General features: G+C 36.3%; 1 protein-coding gene across 1 annotated transcript in view; it reads left to right on the top strand.

The window, feature by feature from the left end:
• Positions 1 to 15,308, top strand: part of CPA3 (carboxypeptidase A3) — a 29,039-nt gene extending 13,731 nt beyond the window's left edge. Inside the window, exons 7-11 of the mRNA XM_036115629.2 lie at positions 480 to 590; positions 1,509 to 1,599; positions 2,601 to 2,803; positions 4,804 to 4,888; positions 14,774 to 15,308. Of these exons, the coding sequence (XP_035971522.2) occupies positions 480 to 590; positions 1,509 to 1,599; positions 2,601 to 2,803; positions 4,804 to 4,888; positions 14,774 to 14,961 (678 nt within the window). The 3' untranslated portion in view covers positions 14,962 to 15,308. The remainder of the gene's footprint in view (positions 1 to 479; positions 591 to 1,508; positions 1,600 to 2,600; positions 2,804 to 4,803; positions 4,889 to 14,773) is intronic.
• The last annotated feature ends 3,458 nt before the right edge of the window (positions 15,309 to 18,766 follow it).

Here is an 18,766-nt window from a genome sequence, read left to right as displayed (position 1 = left end):
TGATGGGAGAAAAGGAGTTGATTGGTCAATCTAATGCTTGAGTTTTTTAATAATAGAGCATTTTTCTTTAATCTTATTTATAATTAATTTATGAATCCTCTCCAATATTTACATATTCCTATCTATATTTACCTAAAGGATGTGAGGGAACGAACCCATTTAAAGCAACGTGTACTGCTAATTTTTCACTTGGCCTCCATTCTTCCTATAAAACATATCTTGCATGCTATATGTGGAATGCTACAGTCTTGACAATTAAATGATCCTTTAAAGAATGGTCAGTTCAATAAATTTCACTAGTCTGAAAAAGTGACTTTTATATGGGTCACTTATTTTTATGCTATTTAGGGGAAATATTTTGAAATCATGTGATCTTGGGCAAATGACCAAAGGAATGGTAGTTATTACCATTATAGCCACAGCTTGCCACATGGTGATGAACTTTACACCAATAGCTTAATTTTTTCCTACTCCTACAGGCAGCCAAAACTTATGGAAAAAATAAAATTATGACCAAACTCCTGGACCGAATGAATTTTTATGTTCTTCCTGTATTCAATGTTGATGGATATATTTGGTCATGGACACGGGTAAGAGACCATAGTCTCTTGTTTGCATTTGGACAATACAGTATTTACTGACTTTAATGCACATTGATTGTTATGCATTAAGTTTAAGGTTTGAGTAACCAGTTAATTCTAATTCAGAAAAATGTAATTTTAAGAATCTCAATTTCAAACTAAGGCAAGCATGATTTCCTGGTTGCGCAGGTGTCCTTGAAATAATATGAAATTTCTGCTGCTGAAGCTAGTAATGAAAAAAATGAAATAGAGCAATAATTATAAAAGAAATGTATGTTATATAGTATGGCAAAAACACATTCTACCAAAAATAAAAGTCAATTAAAGACATTCTGAATACTGATGTCAAAGCAAAAGGCACTATATTCCAATCTATCTGTAATAGAATTTGATGTGGAATAAATGTATCAAAAAATAAATAAATAAAAGAGTGACAGTTACCTGTCTATCTGTCCTTTAACTGGATGCATTACTGACCCATTGTTGCTAAATAAGATTAATACTGAACTTTCAGACAGATACTATCACATTCAGTTCTTTTCTGAAAATTATGCTCCAACAGTCACAATTTGGCCTGTTTTATATCTGAAATCTATAAATGGTGAAGGATGTAATGAAGTTATAATTTAAATTATAGGTAATTTCAGAACATTATTGATCATTTTCCAGTACCGAGAACTAATCAACAGTTTTTAAAGCTAACTAAATTATTTTATCAAGGCCTTAGACTATTAATGTAAAAAACAATATTTCTGAAAATATTACAAGTTCTAGGAAAACAATATATTTTTCTTTATAAAAAGGAGCCTCAGGTTAACTAGGTAGATTTCAAATAAAGCTGTAGACACTGCAGAGAGGGTCTGAAATGATCAAATTGAAAAATGCAAACTGATCTGGTGTAAACACTTCCATCATTCAATCCTGCAGAACCGCATGTGGAGAAAAAATCGTTCCAAGAACCAAAACTCCAAATGCATCGGCACTGACCTCAACAGGAATTTTAATGTCTCGTGGAACTGTGAGTAGTACACTTGATCTCAAGGAAAATAGCTATAAAAGAGTGTTCAGATTAAACCACTGACTTATTTCAGTAAAAATATGTATCTCCTGAGTGTTAATTTTCTAATCTAAAAAATAAAAGATAATCATCCCTACTTAGAAATATTATGAATGTTTTGTTATATGGGAGGAAGTGGGGTTGTTTATCAAACCATCTCTTACTTAATATATCTAGCTTGCTAAAACTCAGGCATAATCCAGATGTACAAAAATTCAGATAATCTGAAGAGAGGTCTCAGGTCCCTCCTCTTCCTGGTCTGATAAAAGCTGAGAAATACCAGTGGTTAAAACCAGCATACAGATAGTTCCTCAGATGTTTAGTGAAAAGAAACAGCTGGGGCAAAGAAAGTGAAAAGGTTTAATGGAAATGCAATGATAGGCAGAGGCCTGCTACATCAGATGACACTGTAGTTGCTACACAAATTTGACTTCATCATTACATACATTCAAGGAGAAATTACCACTATCCCAATTCATAAATTTTTTCTTTACTTAACTTGGTTGAAAATACCACCTCAGCTTTTAATTTTATTCTACCATAGTAATTATGATAATATCAGCTACTCCTAAGTGAGAGCTGCCTGATGAAATGGGTTGAAGAAACTCAAACTCAAAAAGGGTAATTCACACCAGTCCCCAACAAGTTGGAGTGGAGCTGAACTAGAACTGGGGTCTATCTGGCTCCAGGCCCTGGGCTGCTTCTGGTGTATTATTCCTGTAATCCTGGGAAAGAGGCAAAATAAACAAAGCTAAGAATATTCTAGTGGGCTGGGTCTGTCACATTCTGAGTTGTGTGTACAAAGTTGGTCTGCAATGACTTTGACACCAGAAACACTGAGGCAGCACTGTAAACCTGGGAGATGAAAATGTTTAAAACATTTTGTGAGTCCATGTCAGAAGAGGCAGGAGCTTTTCTGATGCGGAGCAGACTATGATCTCATCCATCCATGTCCACTGCAGCTTTTCCAAACACCAAGAATCCATGTGCAGATACCTATCAGGGCCCAGAACCAGAGTCCGAGAAAGAGACCAAAGCTGTCACTGACTTCATTAGAAGCCACCTGAAATCAATCAAGGCCTATATCACCTTCCACTCCTATTCCCAGATGCTACTGTTTCCCTATGGATATACATCAAAACTGCCACGGAACCATGAGAACCTGGTATGTAGAAAAAAACCTACAGTTATGCACTGACTGCGCCATTGACTTTCACGAACAACTGTTCTTTATGAACAGCTGCATAATGTTCAAAGAATTTCACATTTTAATACCAAAGGAAAGAACTAATAAAGTTTACCTTAAAGTTTATCTTAGAGCTAAAAGTCATAATTCCTAGATTAATTTTTCATGTGATAAAAAGAGATAAAATCTTTCAATGTGATTCTAAGATAAAGCCAGTAGGAAACAGTATCTAGGCCATCCAGACTAAAATTCCATTACTACACAGATTGTTATATCAACATTTACCATAGACATACCTGTAAAACCACATGCAGCAAAAGTCTAATAGAACAGCAAAGATATCTATTTCTGTCCCTAAAACACCATTTTTAGGAAGATCCACAGTATTTTTATCCTCCTCATCAATTTGGAAGTAATACTAATTCTGTTACTATCCAAAGAAAGAACATTATGAATGTTTATGAAGCTTCCTCACTGAGAACACACTGTCTTTCAAGAACTAAGATCCACTATGCATCCTTTTTCCTTTGTATGAAAACTAATTTGATCATGTTGGATTAAAATAAACAAACAAAACCTCTGCATATGGGTTCCAGTGCATCACAAGAACCCGCAGTGTGAATATCCATTAAAAAGGGATATTTTTAATTGTTGTAAAACACAAGAAATAAAGCAGATAAAGTTCAGTGTCCCAGATCCCATGAGGGGCTGATAAATACAACACATTCAGTAAAAGCTATGGTCCCAGTACTGCCTCTTATTTTTAAAAATAATTTTTTAAAAAGAAGTCACAATTGTCATTTTGATTTCCATCCATTGTATTCAGCATGACAGCATTTAATTTCAGTTGCAGCAGAGATGTGAACCAGTCATTAAAACCATCTGTAGGGGCGCCTGGGTGGCTCAGTTGGTTAAGCAGCTGCCTTTGGCTCAGGTCATGATCCCAGGGTCCTGGGATCGAGCCCCACATTGGGCTCCCTGCTCGGCCTCTGCTTACTTGTTCTCTCTCTATCTCTCTGTCAAATAAATAAATAAAATCTTTAAAAAAAAAAAATCTGTATATATACAACAAAGAAAATATACAAGCAATATGTGGCCCACAGTCATTTATTTAGCCAATATAGCTAAGACTCTGAACCCATGAGTTTGATTAGTTCATGAAAAGCTACAGCAATGCAATTTCAGTCTGCCCTTAGGAAAATGGTATTACGGATTAAAAATACAAATACACACAACAAACCATTCTGAGTAAAGAGTTCTTACACAGCAACTAAATTAATTAAGAAAAAAGTTATCTTTTTGTTATATACATTACACGTACAAACTAAAAATCTTCATCGAGGGAACAAATATGTTAGTGACTATATTCCATTAAAATTCATTCCAATAATCATTCTCATAGCATGAAACACTAATGTGTATTAAAGGTCATGAAATGCATTCACCCTGGAAGATAAACTCTAATTTAACAACTATTTTAAAGAAGAGTCAACCACATTTCTTCCCTCAGCATGCTAAAATCCAATGTGGAAAAAGTTCTTTGGCAATATGGCGCCCATAAAACAAAGGAAGCAGGAACATGGAAGAAACTGATTTTGGAAGAGACAAGTATCTGCAGCCAAAAAGTATATGAGAGGAAGTAGAAAGAATATGTTTTTTAGAAGGAAGGACAAAAGGAAGAAAGCAGGGAAGTGGGTGGGGCGGGGAGAAAAATGAGGGAGGAAGAAAGAAGAGAGAGAAAAGAAAGAATAGAATCCAAAACGAGATATGGCATTACTATTTATAACTGATTTCACATTTAGAATTCTTCACAATGACAATATATCTTACCAAAAATAAATTTCTCATTTAACCACTGATTTTATTTTGATCTTCAGTTGTCAAATAACCAGTAAAATTTCCTTTTTTTGATTCCCAACAAATTAATAACATTTACACAGTTTCATATCATTCCAACTCTAATTTCCCTTTTTTTCCAGGCCAAAGTTGCAAAGATCGGCACTGATGTTCTAGCAACTCGATATGAAACCCGCTACATCTATGGCCCAATAGCATCAACAATCTGTAAGTTTTTCCTAGTATTTAATGTGTTATTTTCCCTAATTCTTTTTATAAGTATTAAAGAAATTTCAGGATTTGTAAATTAGGATTAGAACATGTAGAATTGCTAACTTAAACTTCAGTTTTAATGGATGATTCTGAATTACATGTGAATCTAGGGGATACATTTTGCCCTTTTAGGGGATAAGATTTTTCTAGAAACAAATTATACAAGGTTACAAGGTCAGTAGAAATTGTTGAATCAAGATGAAGTTTTGGTTTAATTCATCCACCTTCCTGTTCCCCACCAACATTTATCCTCACGGGAACTAACAAGAATTAGTTGGAGCAAACTCAACAGTTTTTGTTGGTGGTGGTGGTGGTGTTGAATTGGACAGTTTTCCCTAGCTCCTGGTAGGAAAATGGGCAGGCCAAAAGTTTCAGCCACTTAGGTCATGTAAAACCAGTTTCATGTCCTTCTCACCAGCCCCTTCCTATTGTGTTAAACTAAAATGTGTGTGGCAGATTAAGAAAGAGGATGTAAAGGTTCTAGTTCTGTTGCTTTTGTTTTAGTGTCTAAATACCACTTCTTACTCTTCACTATTTTTAGACTTTTTGTGCATTTTTTTAATTACTGACAGATTTCTGACAAGTCAGGCACTGTGCTTGGCCCTTGATTTCACAATCTCAATTAATCATCACAACATCCTATGAGGTAGGCTGTACTTGTAACTGGCTAACCTGGGATTTAGTTCAACAAAACCAAAACCCATGATCTTGACCACTGTACATAATGCTTTCTCATTTGGTTTCTGTAGCTAAAATAACCAGGCTTTTCTATTTTTAAGCAATGAAAAGAAATTCATTTGATTTTTCACCAAAGACCATTAATTCAGATCTTGGGAAGTGAAATCATTTTTTCCCTTATAGCAAGATCCCACTGATGATAGTTTAGAAATACTTCACTAAAAATTGCCTTTTCTCCAAATTGCTTCAATTCCTAGAATTGAAGAATGGAAAATTCCCAATGAACTGCTTACAAAACTTTAACTTCTAACAAAACTTAATTCCTCAAAAGCATGGATTACACTTCAGATCTCTTCTCAGACCACAAAATATATAGCCCAGTGCAGGGCATGGAACAACAGCAGAATTAATTCCCATAAACGTGCTCAATTAAAATAGCACCGTGACTGATCCAAAAACAGTGAATATGGATTGAAAACACAAGACTAGACTTGACCTAGCCTGCATCACTCTCTAGAGCCATGACATCCAATATTTTTAAACATTTGTTTAAAGATTTTATTTATTTATTTGAGATAGAGAGTGAGAGAGAGAGAGCACGAGTGGGGTGAGGGACAGGGGGAGAAGCAGACTCCCTGCTGAGCAGGGAGCCTGATGTGGGGCTCAATCCCAGGACTCTAGGATCATGACCTGAGCCAAAGGCAGACACTTAACTGACCGAGCCACCCAGGCGCCCCTAACCTTTAAACTTCTGATGAACAACCCACCACCACCAAACACATATACTTATTTCCATTATGCTTTTTAAATTTGTGGATTGAAAAAAAGAAATATGTATGTGTGAATCCACGGATTCCTTGCAATAATTCTACCTGGCCACACCTTATAAACTACTTCCTCAACCCAAGCTAAAAGTATAAACTTGGAACTAAAGTCTATACCCTCAATAATTGCTAATTGCTATGGAATTCAAAAATGCCAAAATCATCACATACAACTTCCAGAGCCAACTTATTGGAAGCTCCTTTGGTGGAATTAGAAAAATGACCAAAAAACCAGACAAGTCCCATTCCCAGAGAACATTCATCAGCAATCACCTATCAACCAGTCTTTGTTAAAAGGCTGAAGAGAAAGTATAGTGACACAATCGTGTATCCAAACAGATCTCTTGCTGCAACATAGCCATGCTAGAGATTCATTACACAAAGTGGATGAAAATGAGCTTTCTAAAAAGATGATATACTCAACTATGTAAGTGGACCAAAAGTGAGCAAAGAACGAGAGGACAGACTAGAACAGCAGTTTAAAATGGCAGCCTACTTAGTGGATATTGAGAAATTGCAGGACCAGACAAGCTAGATATTCTTGGCAGCAAAGAACAAAGGGTTCCAAACAGGAACACACTTTGCAAATGGCAACTAGAACATCAAAGGATTATTGTTCTCACACTTTCCACACATATATATGCAATGTATATTTACATATATATGCAAATTATGAGCACACTAAAGCTATGCCTGGCATTGTATCACAGTCAATTTAATGAGCAAGAATTTATGGAATGCCTCCATCATAGCCCAGAACTTTGGAGTTTTGAGAGGTAGGTTAGAAGAATTAAGACATAATAACTGCTCTCAAGAAGTTACATTCTAACTGGGAGAAAGAGATAGCCAAAAATACCATGGCTGGAAGCCATCATGTATCACTTTCAAAGTGGGAGGATAGGGTGAAGAGGAATTACTATTCTGTACAACTTTGTAGCAGTATCTTAAATTTCTTAAATTATATTAAAAGATTTTTTTAAAGAAATGCAGATTTAGAAAGAATTGCCTCTTCCAGAAAGGGTTGCGGCAGCTTGATAGATGTTTAAAATTTTTAGGAGTGACTGCTTTAATAAAACATCTGATTGAATCAAACACTCATGAGAAGCAGGGGGTAACAAAGTGTTGCTGACTTGGTAAGAACAGAAAGTAAGGGCACCCCACAATTAAAGTTTAGTCATTCCAACACCCTGGTTGTCACTTAACAAGTCCCAGGACGCAGGGAAAGCATCTATAGCATTTGCTAGTGGTTTTCTCCCTTTGATTTGATGGAGACCAAAGAAAAGGCTGAGGGAACATTTTTAAACCCAAATTATGGAGAGAGCTCTGACCTCCAGAAAAAACAAGTATGCAATTTGAACCTAAGAAGCAAATATAGCAAATAAATAAAAATCATAAAATTTGAAACCAGGAGGAAATCTAGGAGATGATCTAATTCATGGTGCTCAAGCCTGACTTCCCATCAGAATCATCTGAGCTTTTAAAATATGTGGATGATTAAGCCCCACCCACAGAAATTCTGATTTCATTAGTTTGTGGTGGGGGTCAGTCACTTGCATTTTTTTAAAGTACCCAAAGTAATTCAAAGATGAAACTAGGTTTGAGAACCACTGGTCTAAGCTTAATCCCTCATTTATAGACTACAAAAATAAGATACAGAAAGATTTTATCAATTTGGAGAAAAACAGGAACAAAGATCAGCGTTCCAGACCAGAATCAAATGGTACACCAACTACTTTGTCACAAAGCAGCAATATTTAGATGGCACAGAAACTGATGTAAAAGATTGTGAAATGTTTACATTTGTATATTGATGACCTATCCAATCCTTATCATCTTAGAAATAACTGAATATAGTATCTAGTTAGTAAGAACACTTCACTGAATTGATAGGAACAGATTGCTTCCATCATTAATATCATCCCTCTGTGAGTCACATCATAAATTAAAAAGCTACTTTTTTTTGCTTTTTTTATTTATTTTTTTTATTATGTTATGTTAATCACCATACACTACATCATTAGTTTTTGATGTAGTGTTCCATGATTCATTGTTTGCGTATAACACCCAGTGCTCCGTGCAGTACGTGCCCTCTTTAATACCCATCACCAGGCTAACCCATCCCCCCACCCCCTCCCCTCTAGAACCCTCAGTTTGTTCCTCAGAGTCCATCGTCTCTCATGGTTCGTCTCCCCCTACAATTACTCCCTCTGAAACAAATAATACATTATATGTTAAAAAAAAAAAAAAAAAAAGATAGCAGGAAGGGAAAAATGAAGGGGGGGGAAAAGTTACTTTCAAAGTGCCTTTCTTGTTGCCTTCCCCACACACCAAATTGCTAGATCTGCTCCTGTATCTCAACCCAGTACTCTTTTCCACACTCTGTACCACTTCTGCATTTTGAAAAACAGAAAATCAAGACCTCACATTTGTAGCTCACGACACTCAATCTCTATCTACTAAGACATTCGAGCTGAGATTATATTAAGGCGCAACAAAAATACAGAGAAAATATTTCAATTTATGCCCACACACCTCTAGCTTAGCTCTTGCTTCAAATAAAACTTTCACTTAGTATTGACATAAAAGTGCCGATCATTATGTTTAATGCACGTCAATAATGCTTTTTTTGAAAAACACGTTAAGGGCGCCTGGGTGGCTCAGTTGGTTAAGCAACTGCCTTCGGCTCAGGTCATGATCCTGGAGTCCCGGGATCGAGTCCCGCATCGGGCTCCCTGCTCGGCAGGGAGTCTGCTTCTCCCTCTGACCCTCCTCCCTCTCATGCTCTCTGTCTCTCATTCTCTCTCTCTCAAATAAATAAATAAAATCTTTAAAAAAAAAAAAAAAAAAGAAAAACACGTTAAGCCACCAGCATTATGTTATGTAGATTCCTGTGGGCTGAAACCAGATTCCCAGTTTGGTTCAGTTTTATTTTGACTTGTTTTGATTGTATTACAGTAAGTTCCTTGCACCTAATGTGCCTTGAAAGGTGTAGAATTTTTTTTAATGACAATATATTAAGAAAATGTTGTCGACAACAAAAAATTATCTTGTAGAACTCAAAGAAGACTTTTCACTGGGAGGACTATAGATTGACATACAGTAGGTAGTATAGTACAATGGTTAATAACACAAACTCTAAAGACATGCAGCTTGGGTTTGATGCCTGACTCAACCATGTACTAGCTAGTGTCTTTGAGCAAACTGTTCAATCCCTCTGGGCCTAAATTTCCTCTTCTGTAAAACAGCAATTGGTGCTTAAATCCTAAGGTCGTGATAGGAATTTATGAAATGAGTTAACATACATGAAGCACTTAAAAGGGTACCTGGTATTTAGCAAGTGGTTATATTTTATAAATATATACACATATTTTAGTAGGTTTAGATGTAGATAAATAGAAGGCTAAGTATCATGTTCAAAATATTAAGTTCTATAAACATGTATTCTTACAAGTAAAAAGCTTTCAGCGTTGCATTTATTTTATGCCTTATATAGTTTTTGTTTGCAAAGTTAAGGTTTTGAAGATACAAAAAGTGGTATCAAAAAAGAAAATGTAGGGGCACCTGGGTGGCTCAGATGGTTAAGCATCTGCCTTCAGCTCAGGTCATGATCCCGGGGTCCTGGGATCGAGTCCCGCATCTGGCTCCTTGCTCAGGGGGAAACCTACTTCTCCCTCTCCCACTCCCCCTGCTTGTGTTCCCTCTCTTGCTGTGTCTCTCTCTCTGTCAAATAAATAAATAAATAAAATCTTTAAAAAAAAAAAAAGAAAGAAAATGTATTACACTCAATAACATCACACAATTATGAAGAACCACAAATTGTATATATTCTCAATAACCACTATTAATCTTAATGAGAAATTTCACATAAAGCAAATTTGTCAAAGTGAAATAGCCACACTCTTTAACTCTTTTAAATCACAATAGTTTACTTAACTGCAAATGGGGAGCTAGTACAGCTAGAAATTGGCCAAGTTTATTAAAATGCCTAGTACACTCTAAATCACCATATAAGACATAATTCCTACTTACCCTACCTCTATTGCTACCAAACTCTTACTTTATGTGCCTTTTTCTAATGAACTTAAACCCAACTCTAACTAAAAATGACAGCCTTCTTGATCACTAAAGCCAATACACTTACCTCAGCTCACAGGCTCCACAAACTCCCTACAACACTGGACCCTGTTGATATCCCTTCTTCTTGCCATTCCTTTGCCTTCCTTAACAATGAACTCTTGGATTGCCACCTCCTTCTTCTTTTCTACTCTGTCTCTGCTGACTGCCTCTAAAAGTAGACATTTTCAAAAAACACAGGTACACTACACACATACCACACAGAGTTCTCTCTTCAGTTCCCTCCTCCTCTTTCTGCTTCTTCCTCATCAGGGAAGCACTCCCTATCCTGCAGGCTAGAGCCCTCATTTGCCACCTAGGGGCACCAGGTGGCCAAGCTAGGGGGATCACCTTCCACCCACGCAATAGTTACCTGCAGCAATCAATGGGAAACCAGCCGCACTAGGGGAACCAACCAGACCAAAACAGCCATGCAAAGATTTTGAAAACCATATTGTCACTGGAACCATAAGTCACAAAAGAAGATCAGGGCCTGCATGCTAAATCTAAACAGGATGAATGACTGCTAAAGTAGATTTCAGTTAAGATTTAAAATTTAACATAATGGACAAAATGTCCAGGATAAAAGGAAAAGCCCTTGTCACAACAAAAATGAGGAAAATCACAGCATGAATGAGAAAAGACAATCAACAGATACCAACACTGAGATGATTTACATGTTGGAATTATCTGATAAGAATTTTGAAGTCACCATCATAAAAAATGCTTCAACAAGTAATTAGATAGCCTTGAAACAAATGAAAACACAGAAAATTTCACCAAAAAAATGCAAGATATAAAAGGAACCAAATGGAAATCACAGAACTAGAAAATACAATAACTTGAATTCTTAAAAACTCACTGGAAGGGCTCAATAGCAGAATGAATATGATGGAGAGAAGAATCAATTAACTTAAAGACAGAATAAGAATTCAGTCAATCTGAAGAGAGAAAACAAATTGAAAAAAAGATAAGCAAAGCTTCAGGGACCTGAGGTGTAGTAACAAAAGATCCAACATTCATATCATCAAAGTCTCAGAAGAGGAGAAGGAGAGTGAGAATGGAAAAAATATATGAAAAAATAAAGACTGAAATTTATAAAATTTCCTAAAAACATAAACCCACATACCAAAGAGCTAAGTGAATGCCAAACAGGATAAACTCAAAGAAATTCACATCGAGTACCTCATAATTAAAATTCTGAAAACTAAAGACAAAGAAAAAACTCTTGAAAGCAACCAGAGAGAAACAATCTAGAGGGGAAAAACAATTCAAAGGACAGATTTCTTATTGAAACCATGGAAAACCAAAAGGAAATGAGAATATTTTTCAAGTGCTAAAAGAAAACAACTATCAACCCTAAATTCTATATTCAGCAAAAATATCCTTCAGAAGTGAAGAGGAAATGAAGACCTTCTCAGACAATGGAAAACTTTAAGAGAATTCATCACCCAAAGATCTACCCTTTAAAAATGGCTAAAGGAGGCTCTCCAAATAAGAAAGAAATATAACAGGAGAAGCCTTAAAACTGTAGAAAGGAAGCAAGAACAATGGATTAGGTAATGAATGAATGAATGAGTGAGTGAATAAACAACTATCTCTTCAAGATGGTGGAGTTACAAAATATAACTCCATTTGATGTGATCCTCAATGCACGTACAGAAGTACTCAAGACAATTACATTTAAAAAGTAGGAAGATAAAAAGAACCTAAATGCAAGTAAGATTTCTATATGTCACTTGACATGGTAAAACACTGATATCAGCAGGTGATGGTAAATTATATATGTATATTGTAATATCTGGAGCAACCACTAAGAAAACTACACAAAGTGATAGACTCAAAAATGTTCTTATAAATACATCAAAACTGGGGCACCTGGGTGGCTCAGTCGGTTAAGCATCTGCCTTTGGCTCAAGTCATGATCCCAGGGTCCTGGGATCAAGCCCCATGTCCAGCTCCCTGCTCAGTGGGGAGCCTGCTTCTCCCTCTCCCTCTGCAGCTCCCCCTGCTTGTGCTCTCTCTCTGTCAAATAAATAAATAAAATCTTTTAAAAAATAAAATAAAATAAAAATAAATCAATACATCAAAATGGAATCCTTAAAACGTTCATTTAACCAGAAAAAGTAAATAAAAGAGAAATAGAAGAATGAAAAACAGATGGAACAAATAAAAATCAAACAATAAGATGGCAGATTTAAGTCATATCAATAATTTACCTAAAGATATTAAATAAAGACAGATTGGCAGAGTGGATTTTAAAAAATACAACTGAATAATACACTGTCTGCAATAAACTCATTTTAAATATAAGACGGGTTGAAATGGAAAGGCCTGAAAGAGATATACCATGCAAATGTTAATCAAGGAGAAGTGGTCATATTAAATATCAGATAAAGTAAATTTCAGACCAAAGAAATTTGCTAGAAACAAAGAGGGACATTAATAAAGATAAAAGGATCAATCCACCAAGAAAATATAATGATCCTGAATGTGCGCAAGCCAATTTCGCCTATAATATTTCTGCCAATACCTTCAAAATTCATTTTCACAAGCTCCTTCCTAAATGTGGCTGATGCTAAACATCCTTTTGTCTTCCCTCCTTTAGCCCTTCTTTTCACCATCACTATCCTCTCTGAGTCCCTGTTTCTGTTAATAATGTGTGGATTGTTTTCAGCTACCCAGACTGAAATCTCAATCATTTTTATCAGATTTTGTGACTCTTCCATTCCAGTGTTTTTGACATAAAGCCCCCAAAGATATTCCCAGTGTGGTGACCCTACACAAGTTCAGGCTTTCATCTCACAATACCTCCTCACTGGTCTCTACTCATTCCAGTTCAGGTTAACTGTCCTAAGTGCAACACTAAAATAATTATTATTGCCTCCCAAACAAAATACCTGTCCTGATTTATCAGGTTTTCTGAGCTTTGCCCACAAACTCTCACTGCTCCATTTGTTCCAGTCTAGCTGGATCTCACTGGTCCCTAAAAAGGCCTCCATGCTTTTCCATCTTTGTAGCTCACTGACCAGAATGCCCTTCTTCCATGTCCATCTGGAAAAATACCTTTCAAGGCTCTACATCATGAAGGTGGTATTTAGTAGGCATTGAGCATGAAATGTCATCATCCTCACCAGACATACATAATGTTTTTTTTAAATCTTCATAAGAGAATGTACCTTTCTTATGGTGCTTACATATTCTACCCTGTCTCTATTGATTTGTGTCTTTGAATTCTCTCCCCTAAACAGTAAGTTCCCAAAGACACCAATATCATCTTTATCTTTGTACCCTGCACAGCCACCCTCCACAGTGCCAAGTAAAGTGCACTGTGCATATAAAAGCTTTAATAAATATTTGTAGACTATACTTTCAGGGATCATTTCTATAGTTTGTTGAATAGTTTAAAAGCCAACCCTCCTTCTACCAAAATATTTCTTCCCTCTTTCTTCATCACAGCTTTGAATTTTCATCATTCAAACCTAAAACATTAATATTAGTTAAACTCATTACCTGTCCTAGAACATAAATGATTCTATGTACAAGAAAGTAGGTTTCTTATTATGCAAAGCAGAATATACATAAATGCATTTATAGTATATATATATATGTACTTGTATAAACCTTATATGTACATAATTTATAGATTCTGTTTAGATTTTCAAAAAACATTCTTAGTAAAATCTCATAAAAATTGACATTGAAAAGTTGGATTAAAGGTCTAAATACATCCTTAAAATAACTTATTTAAGCTTTCTTGGTCTTTTAACTATAAAAATCGTTTAACCAAGCAATGTGAATAGAAAGAGACTCGAACTATTAGAAAGAACGTACTTTTGCCTAGCCTGTATGCATGATTTTTTTGTCGAGTTTTCAGTGACCAGAGGCCCCTCCTCAGTTGGTTTCCACAGCTGCTTGCACTTGCCCAGACCACCTCCATCTGCAACACTGTGTGCCCAGGAAACAAAATCAATTTAGAGTACTGACCCAAGCAAAATGTAATTTTGAAAATGCAGCACATATTTAAAATATGTGGTGGATCCCAAAACCATGATTATGTTGTACTCTACACTCTATACTATGTAGACCACTACTGCCATTAATTACTGCAATTAACTGTACACATAATTATGTTTTACTGCTAATTTTACACCAGTGAATTTCCATTTCAAGAAAAACATTAGCATTTGTTTCTAATTAAATATTTATTGTTTGTGTTTTACAGACCCAACATCAGGTTCTTCTTTAGACTGGGCTTACAACCTGGGCATCAAACACACATTTGCCTTTGAACTCCGAGATAAAGGCAAATTTGGTTTTCTCCTTCCAGAATCTCTGATAAAGCCAACCTGTAAAGAGACCTTGCTAGCTGTTAAGTTTATTGCCAAGTATATCCTCAAGCATACTTCCTAAAGAAGTGGCCTCAGTTTGGAATAAGCCAATTAATCCTTCTTTGTGCCTTTTACCAGAAAGTCAATCTTCAATTATCCCGAGATATAACTTCCACATTACTTGAATAGGTCCCTCTCCTGCTCACTTAAGTCCTACGTTAATTCTTTTTGCTTTTATTTACTCTTAATAGCACCTTAACAAATAGCTTTAAGTGAAAGCTTTCAACTATCTTTCTTTGCTCCAAATAAAGTTCGAATCCAGCAAAAAGTATATTTGGAGTATTCTGAAACATGATATACAGTGGGTCACAGAAAAGAAATGAGAACCTTCTCCAGAATCAGATTTTCCATGTGGCTTCAGCATTTCATGTAATAATATAATAAAATAAATTGTATTCTAAAATGCATCTTCTGTTTTTTTATAAACTATACTCTCTACATTTCTCTATTAGCGTTAATAATCAAGCATTAATGTGTCTCATGCAGTCGGTTAATAAGAAATAATATCTTCAATTCAAAAACATATTTTGCCTGCATATATATTTATTTTTAATAGAAGCAGACATTGTTTATATCTTCACAATAGCAAAAGGATGTCCTAGCAGGAAATAAAGTGGTTCATACAGAGATGAATCTCAGTGCTTCAAACAATCAATCTAGTTCTCATCAACATAACATACATTAAATTCAAAATAGTTTAATTTAACATGCCATAACCCAAGGAAACTACCTGTCAAAACATCTCTTGGTAGTTACTGACACAGCCAAGACAGTCTGGTCAGATGTGAGCCCTGCCTTCATAATAGATGGGGGAAAAAGTCTGGAAATGTAGTACAAGTGTAAGAGAGAAAGTCATGTTGACCAAGGACAGAGTAACTTAAACTTTTATACTGCTTATAATCCTATTGCTTAAGATAGAGTTACAAAATATGTCCCCTCACCCTGCCCCCAGCACCATGATTTTTCAATGCCTCATCATGTGACTACAGGAGTGCCTACATTCTAGAAATCCAGAACACAGATGCCTGACCAGAATTTGAGGGACAAGTAAAGAGTTCCTTGACTTCCTATAAACTGACTTCTCATAACACTGGACAAAATTTTTGAAGATCCTCAAAGATCCTGAGAAACCAGGAAAACAAATAATCTGGGACATTCCTCATTAATCCTTTAGGGGTCCATAAAAGAAAGAATGCCATCAAATCTACAAGGTGATGAGTATTTCTGATAGTTATGAGGTAGGTAAAAGTTTCCCATGCAAAATTGTCTAGAGGAAACCAATATAAACTAACAAAATTGCTTTACAGGTATGGGGGGGAAGGTGACAGAGTCAAGAAAGTAAAAGGCAAAACAGTGGTTATGAGATTACATTGCCTCTTATAAAAAAAAATGTTGGGATTTCCTGGACATGGGAAAAGATCATGGACAGAGAACTCTTCTTGATTCCACCACATGGTTCTCTCGGTACTATAAACTAATCTTTTACCATTAATATAGAAAAGGTAAATGGGAGTTTTTCTAAAAAAGAATATGTATTGGTTCCAAAAATCTGCAATGAAACGTGGTAGTATTAAACTGATGTTGGTTTCCCAAGATACAAATAATACAAAGCAGTAGCAGTAAGCAATCTTAGTTGAACACTCATTTATTTGAGCATCTATAAGAAACAATGGGGTTCAGAAACTGTGCCTGACTTTAAAAACTTCTAGTTGTCCTCTAAAATCTATTCTTCCTCCTTCCCTAGTAATAGGTCTCCTAATTCTGAACTGGTACATGGCCATTCAAAGTCTCAAATTCAAAACTTCCCTTTCAAAACAAGGTGGCTCTTGAACTGTTCTGGCCAGTGAGTTGGAAGAACAAACATCATGCGGCAAAGTCTAGGCAGCTAACTTCAAAGACCTGTGGCATATTCACTTTGGTCCTTCTTCTCCATCCCTCTTTCTTTCAGACTGAAATAGAATTGTGATAACTGATGCTAAGCAATCATCTTGAACCATAAAATGCTCTCAAGAACTGAAGGAAAAAAATATGATAGTAGAAGCCTATGCTCATGACTATTAGCATAGCAGTTCCAGATGTGTCCTGGGTGGAAATCCTTGGAGAGTAATGTGTTATATAAAATTACAGGACTAGAAATCAGAAAGAGTTTGGGTTAGAATCCTGAATCTACCACCAACTGATATCCAGTAAGACACAATCACCCTTGTCTGACCTGCTTATCTTCTAGATTTTTGTTAGTATCTGAAATAATAAATGCTCACCAAGGTAAGCCACTAATTTCCATTTTGTTTCTTTTTGGGACAAAGCACACTTATCTTAAAGAGAACTGGGTCAGGTGGTTTCTAATTGAGGTAGGCGTTGGGTGGCACAAAAACAATGGCACAACTGCTGCTCTCGAGCATGGTTCTTCCCCAAGGCTCTGCTATGATGGGAAGCAAAGTGACATGCGCCTGTGCATATGTGCATTTTCCTGTATGCAAAGCTTTCAACAAATTTTTACAGTCTAAGGGTCACTGATCCTCAAATGTTTAAGAACAATAGAAAACAAAATCCAACATAATTTGCAAAAATACTTGCATACATCAAAGTAAGTATTAACTCCAACTCAGGGAAGTCAGAGTTTGTGTAGTAATTTGCTTCTTTTTGTTGTTGTTTGTTACTATGGATTTTTTTTCTGTTTGCTTAGCAATATTCAGAAAAAATATATAAAATATCTATTACATTTCTAATTACCAAAACCAAGAAAATTAAATATGCTAAAATTTAACAAAATTATTAAAGCTTGCCAGTTTATTTGTTATGGGGAAGTCCAGGAGTCTAGTGGAGAAGTTCCAGAACACCACTGGAGCAAAAATATTTGAGTCTGGACACATTGGAGAGGGTAAGAGGAACAATTTTACTTTACCCACATCACCTCTCCTGCAAGGTGGCACAGCTCAACCCAACAGGGCTCTCTTGGCCTGTAATTCTTTCCCACAGAGGAAAGGGAGAGATTGTGTATGAGCACCTGACTTCCACAGCTGTGTGGGATGCTGCCGAAGAGGCCAATTTATCTCTTGCCTCCAGAGTACTGAGTCATAAGCTGCATGACTGGAAAGCAATCAGCAGTTGGGAGGATAGCGGCCAGGGTTTGGAACATATCTAAGGGACATGGATGCTACTAACCTTATCAGGAACTCCATCATAAGGCCCACCGATGAGTCATTGAGACACCTCACCCGCATATCTCCTATCTAGCCACAAGCACCACAGTGCTAAATGCTCATCACACACAAACACCCACACCCCATGGCCGGCTCCCCGTGTGTGCTCCCAAAAGCAGTGAGAACAAGCTTTGGCAGACAGATAGTGAACATGTGCCAAAAGCTGGCCTGAATCTGCTGGCCAAGGAGAAACCACAAACTTGAACATTTAGCTCTGCCCTTGGAAAAGTAAAAGGGAGGCTAACAGCACCCAGCCTGGTGCATTGCAAGATCAACACAAGGCATACAAGCTTAAGAATTCTGCCACAAGAGGGAGCAAGAAGTGTGGAACAAGCATATCCACAGAAGGTCTGAAAACCTCAGAATCTCCAGCAGGACTGAAAGAAGGTATTTCTTCCCCAAAGTCAGTCAATAGAGACTGGAGGAAGTGATTGCTACTTCAGATGTGAAGACAGAAACATAAGACTTCAAGAAACATGAAAAATCAAACAAACATGACATTACCAAAGGGTAACAATAATTTTCCAGTAGCTGATCCCAAAGACATGGAGACCTGCAATTTACTCGATAATTCAAAATAGCTATTTTAAGGAAGCTCAATGAGCTATTAGGAAATGCAGGAAG

This window comes from Halichoerus grypus, chromosome 1, assembly GCF_964656455.1.
Source record: "Halichoerus grypus chromosome 1, mHalGry1.hap1.1, whole genome shotgun sequence".
NCBI lineage: Eukaryota > Metazoa > Chordata > Mammalia > Carnivora > Phocidae > Halichoerus > Halichoerus grypus.
This window is presented reverse-complemented; position numbering and strand designations above follow the sequence as displayed.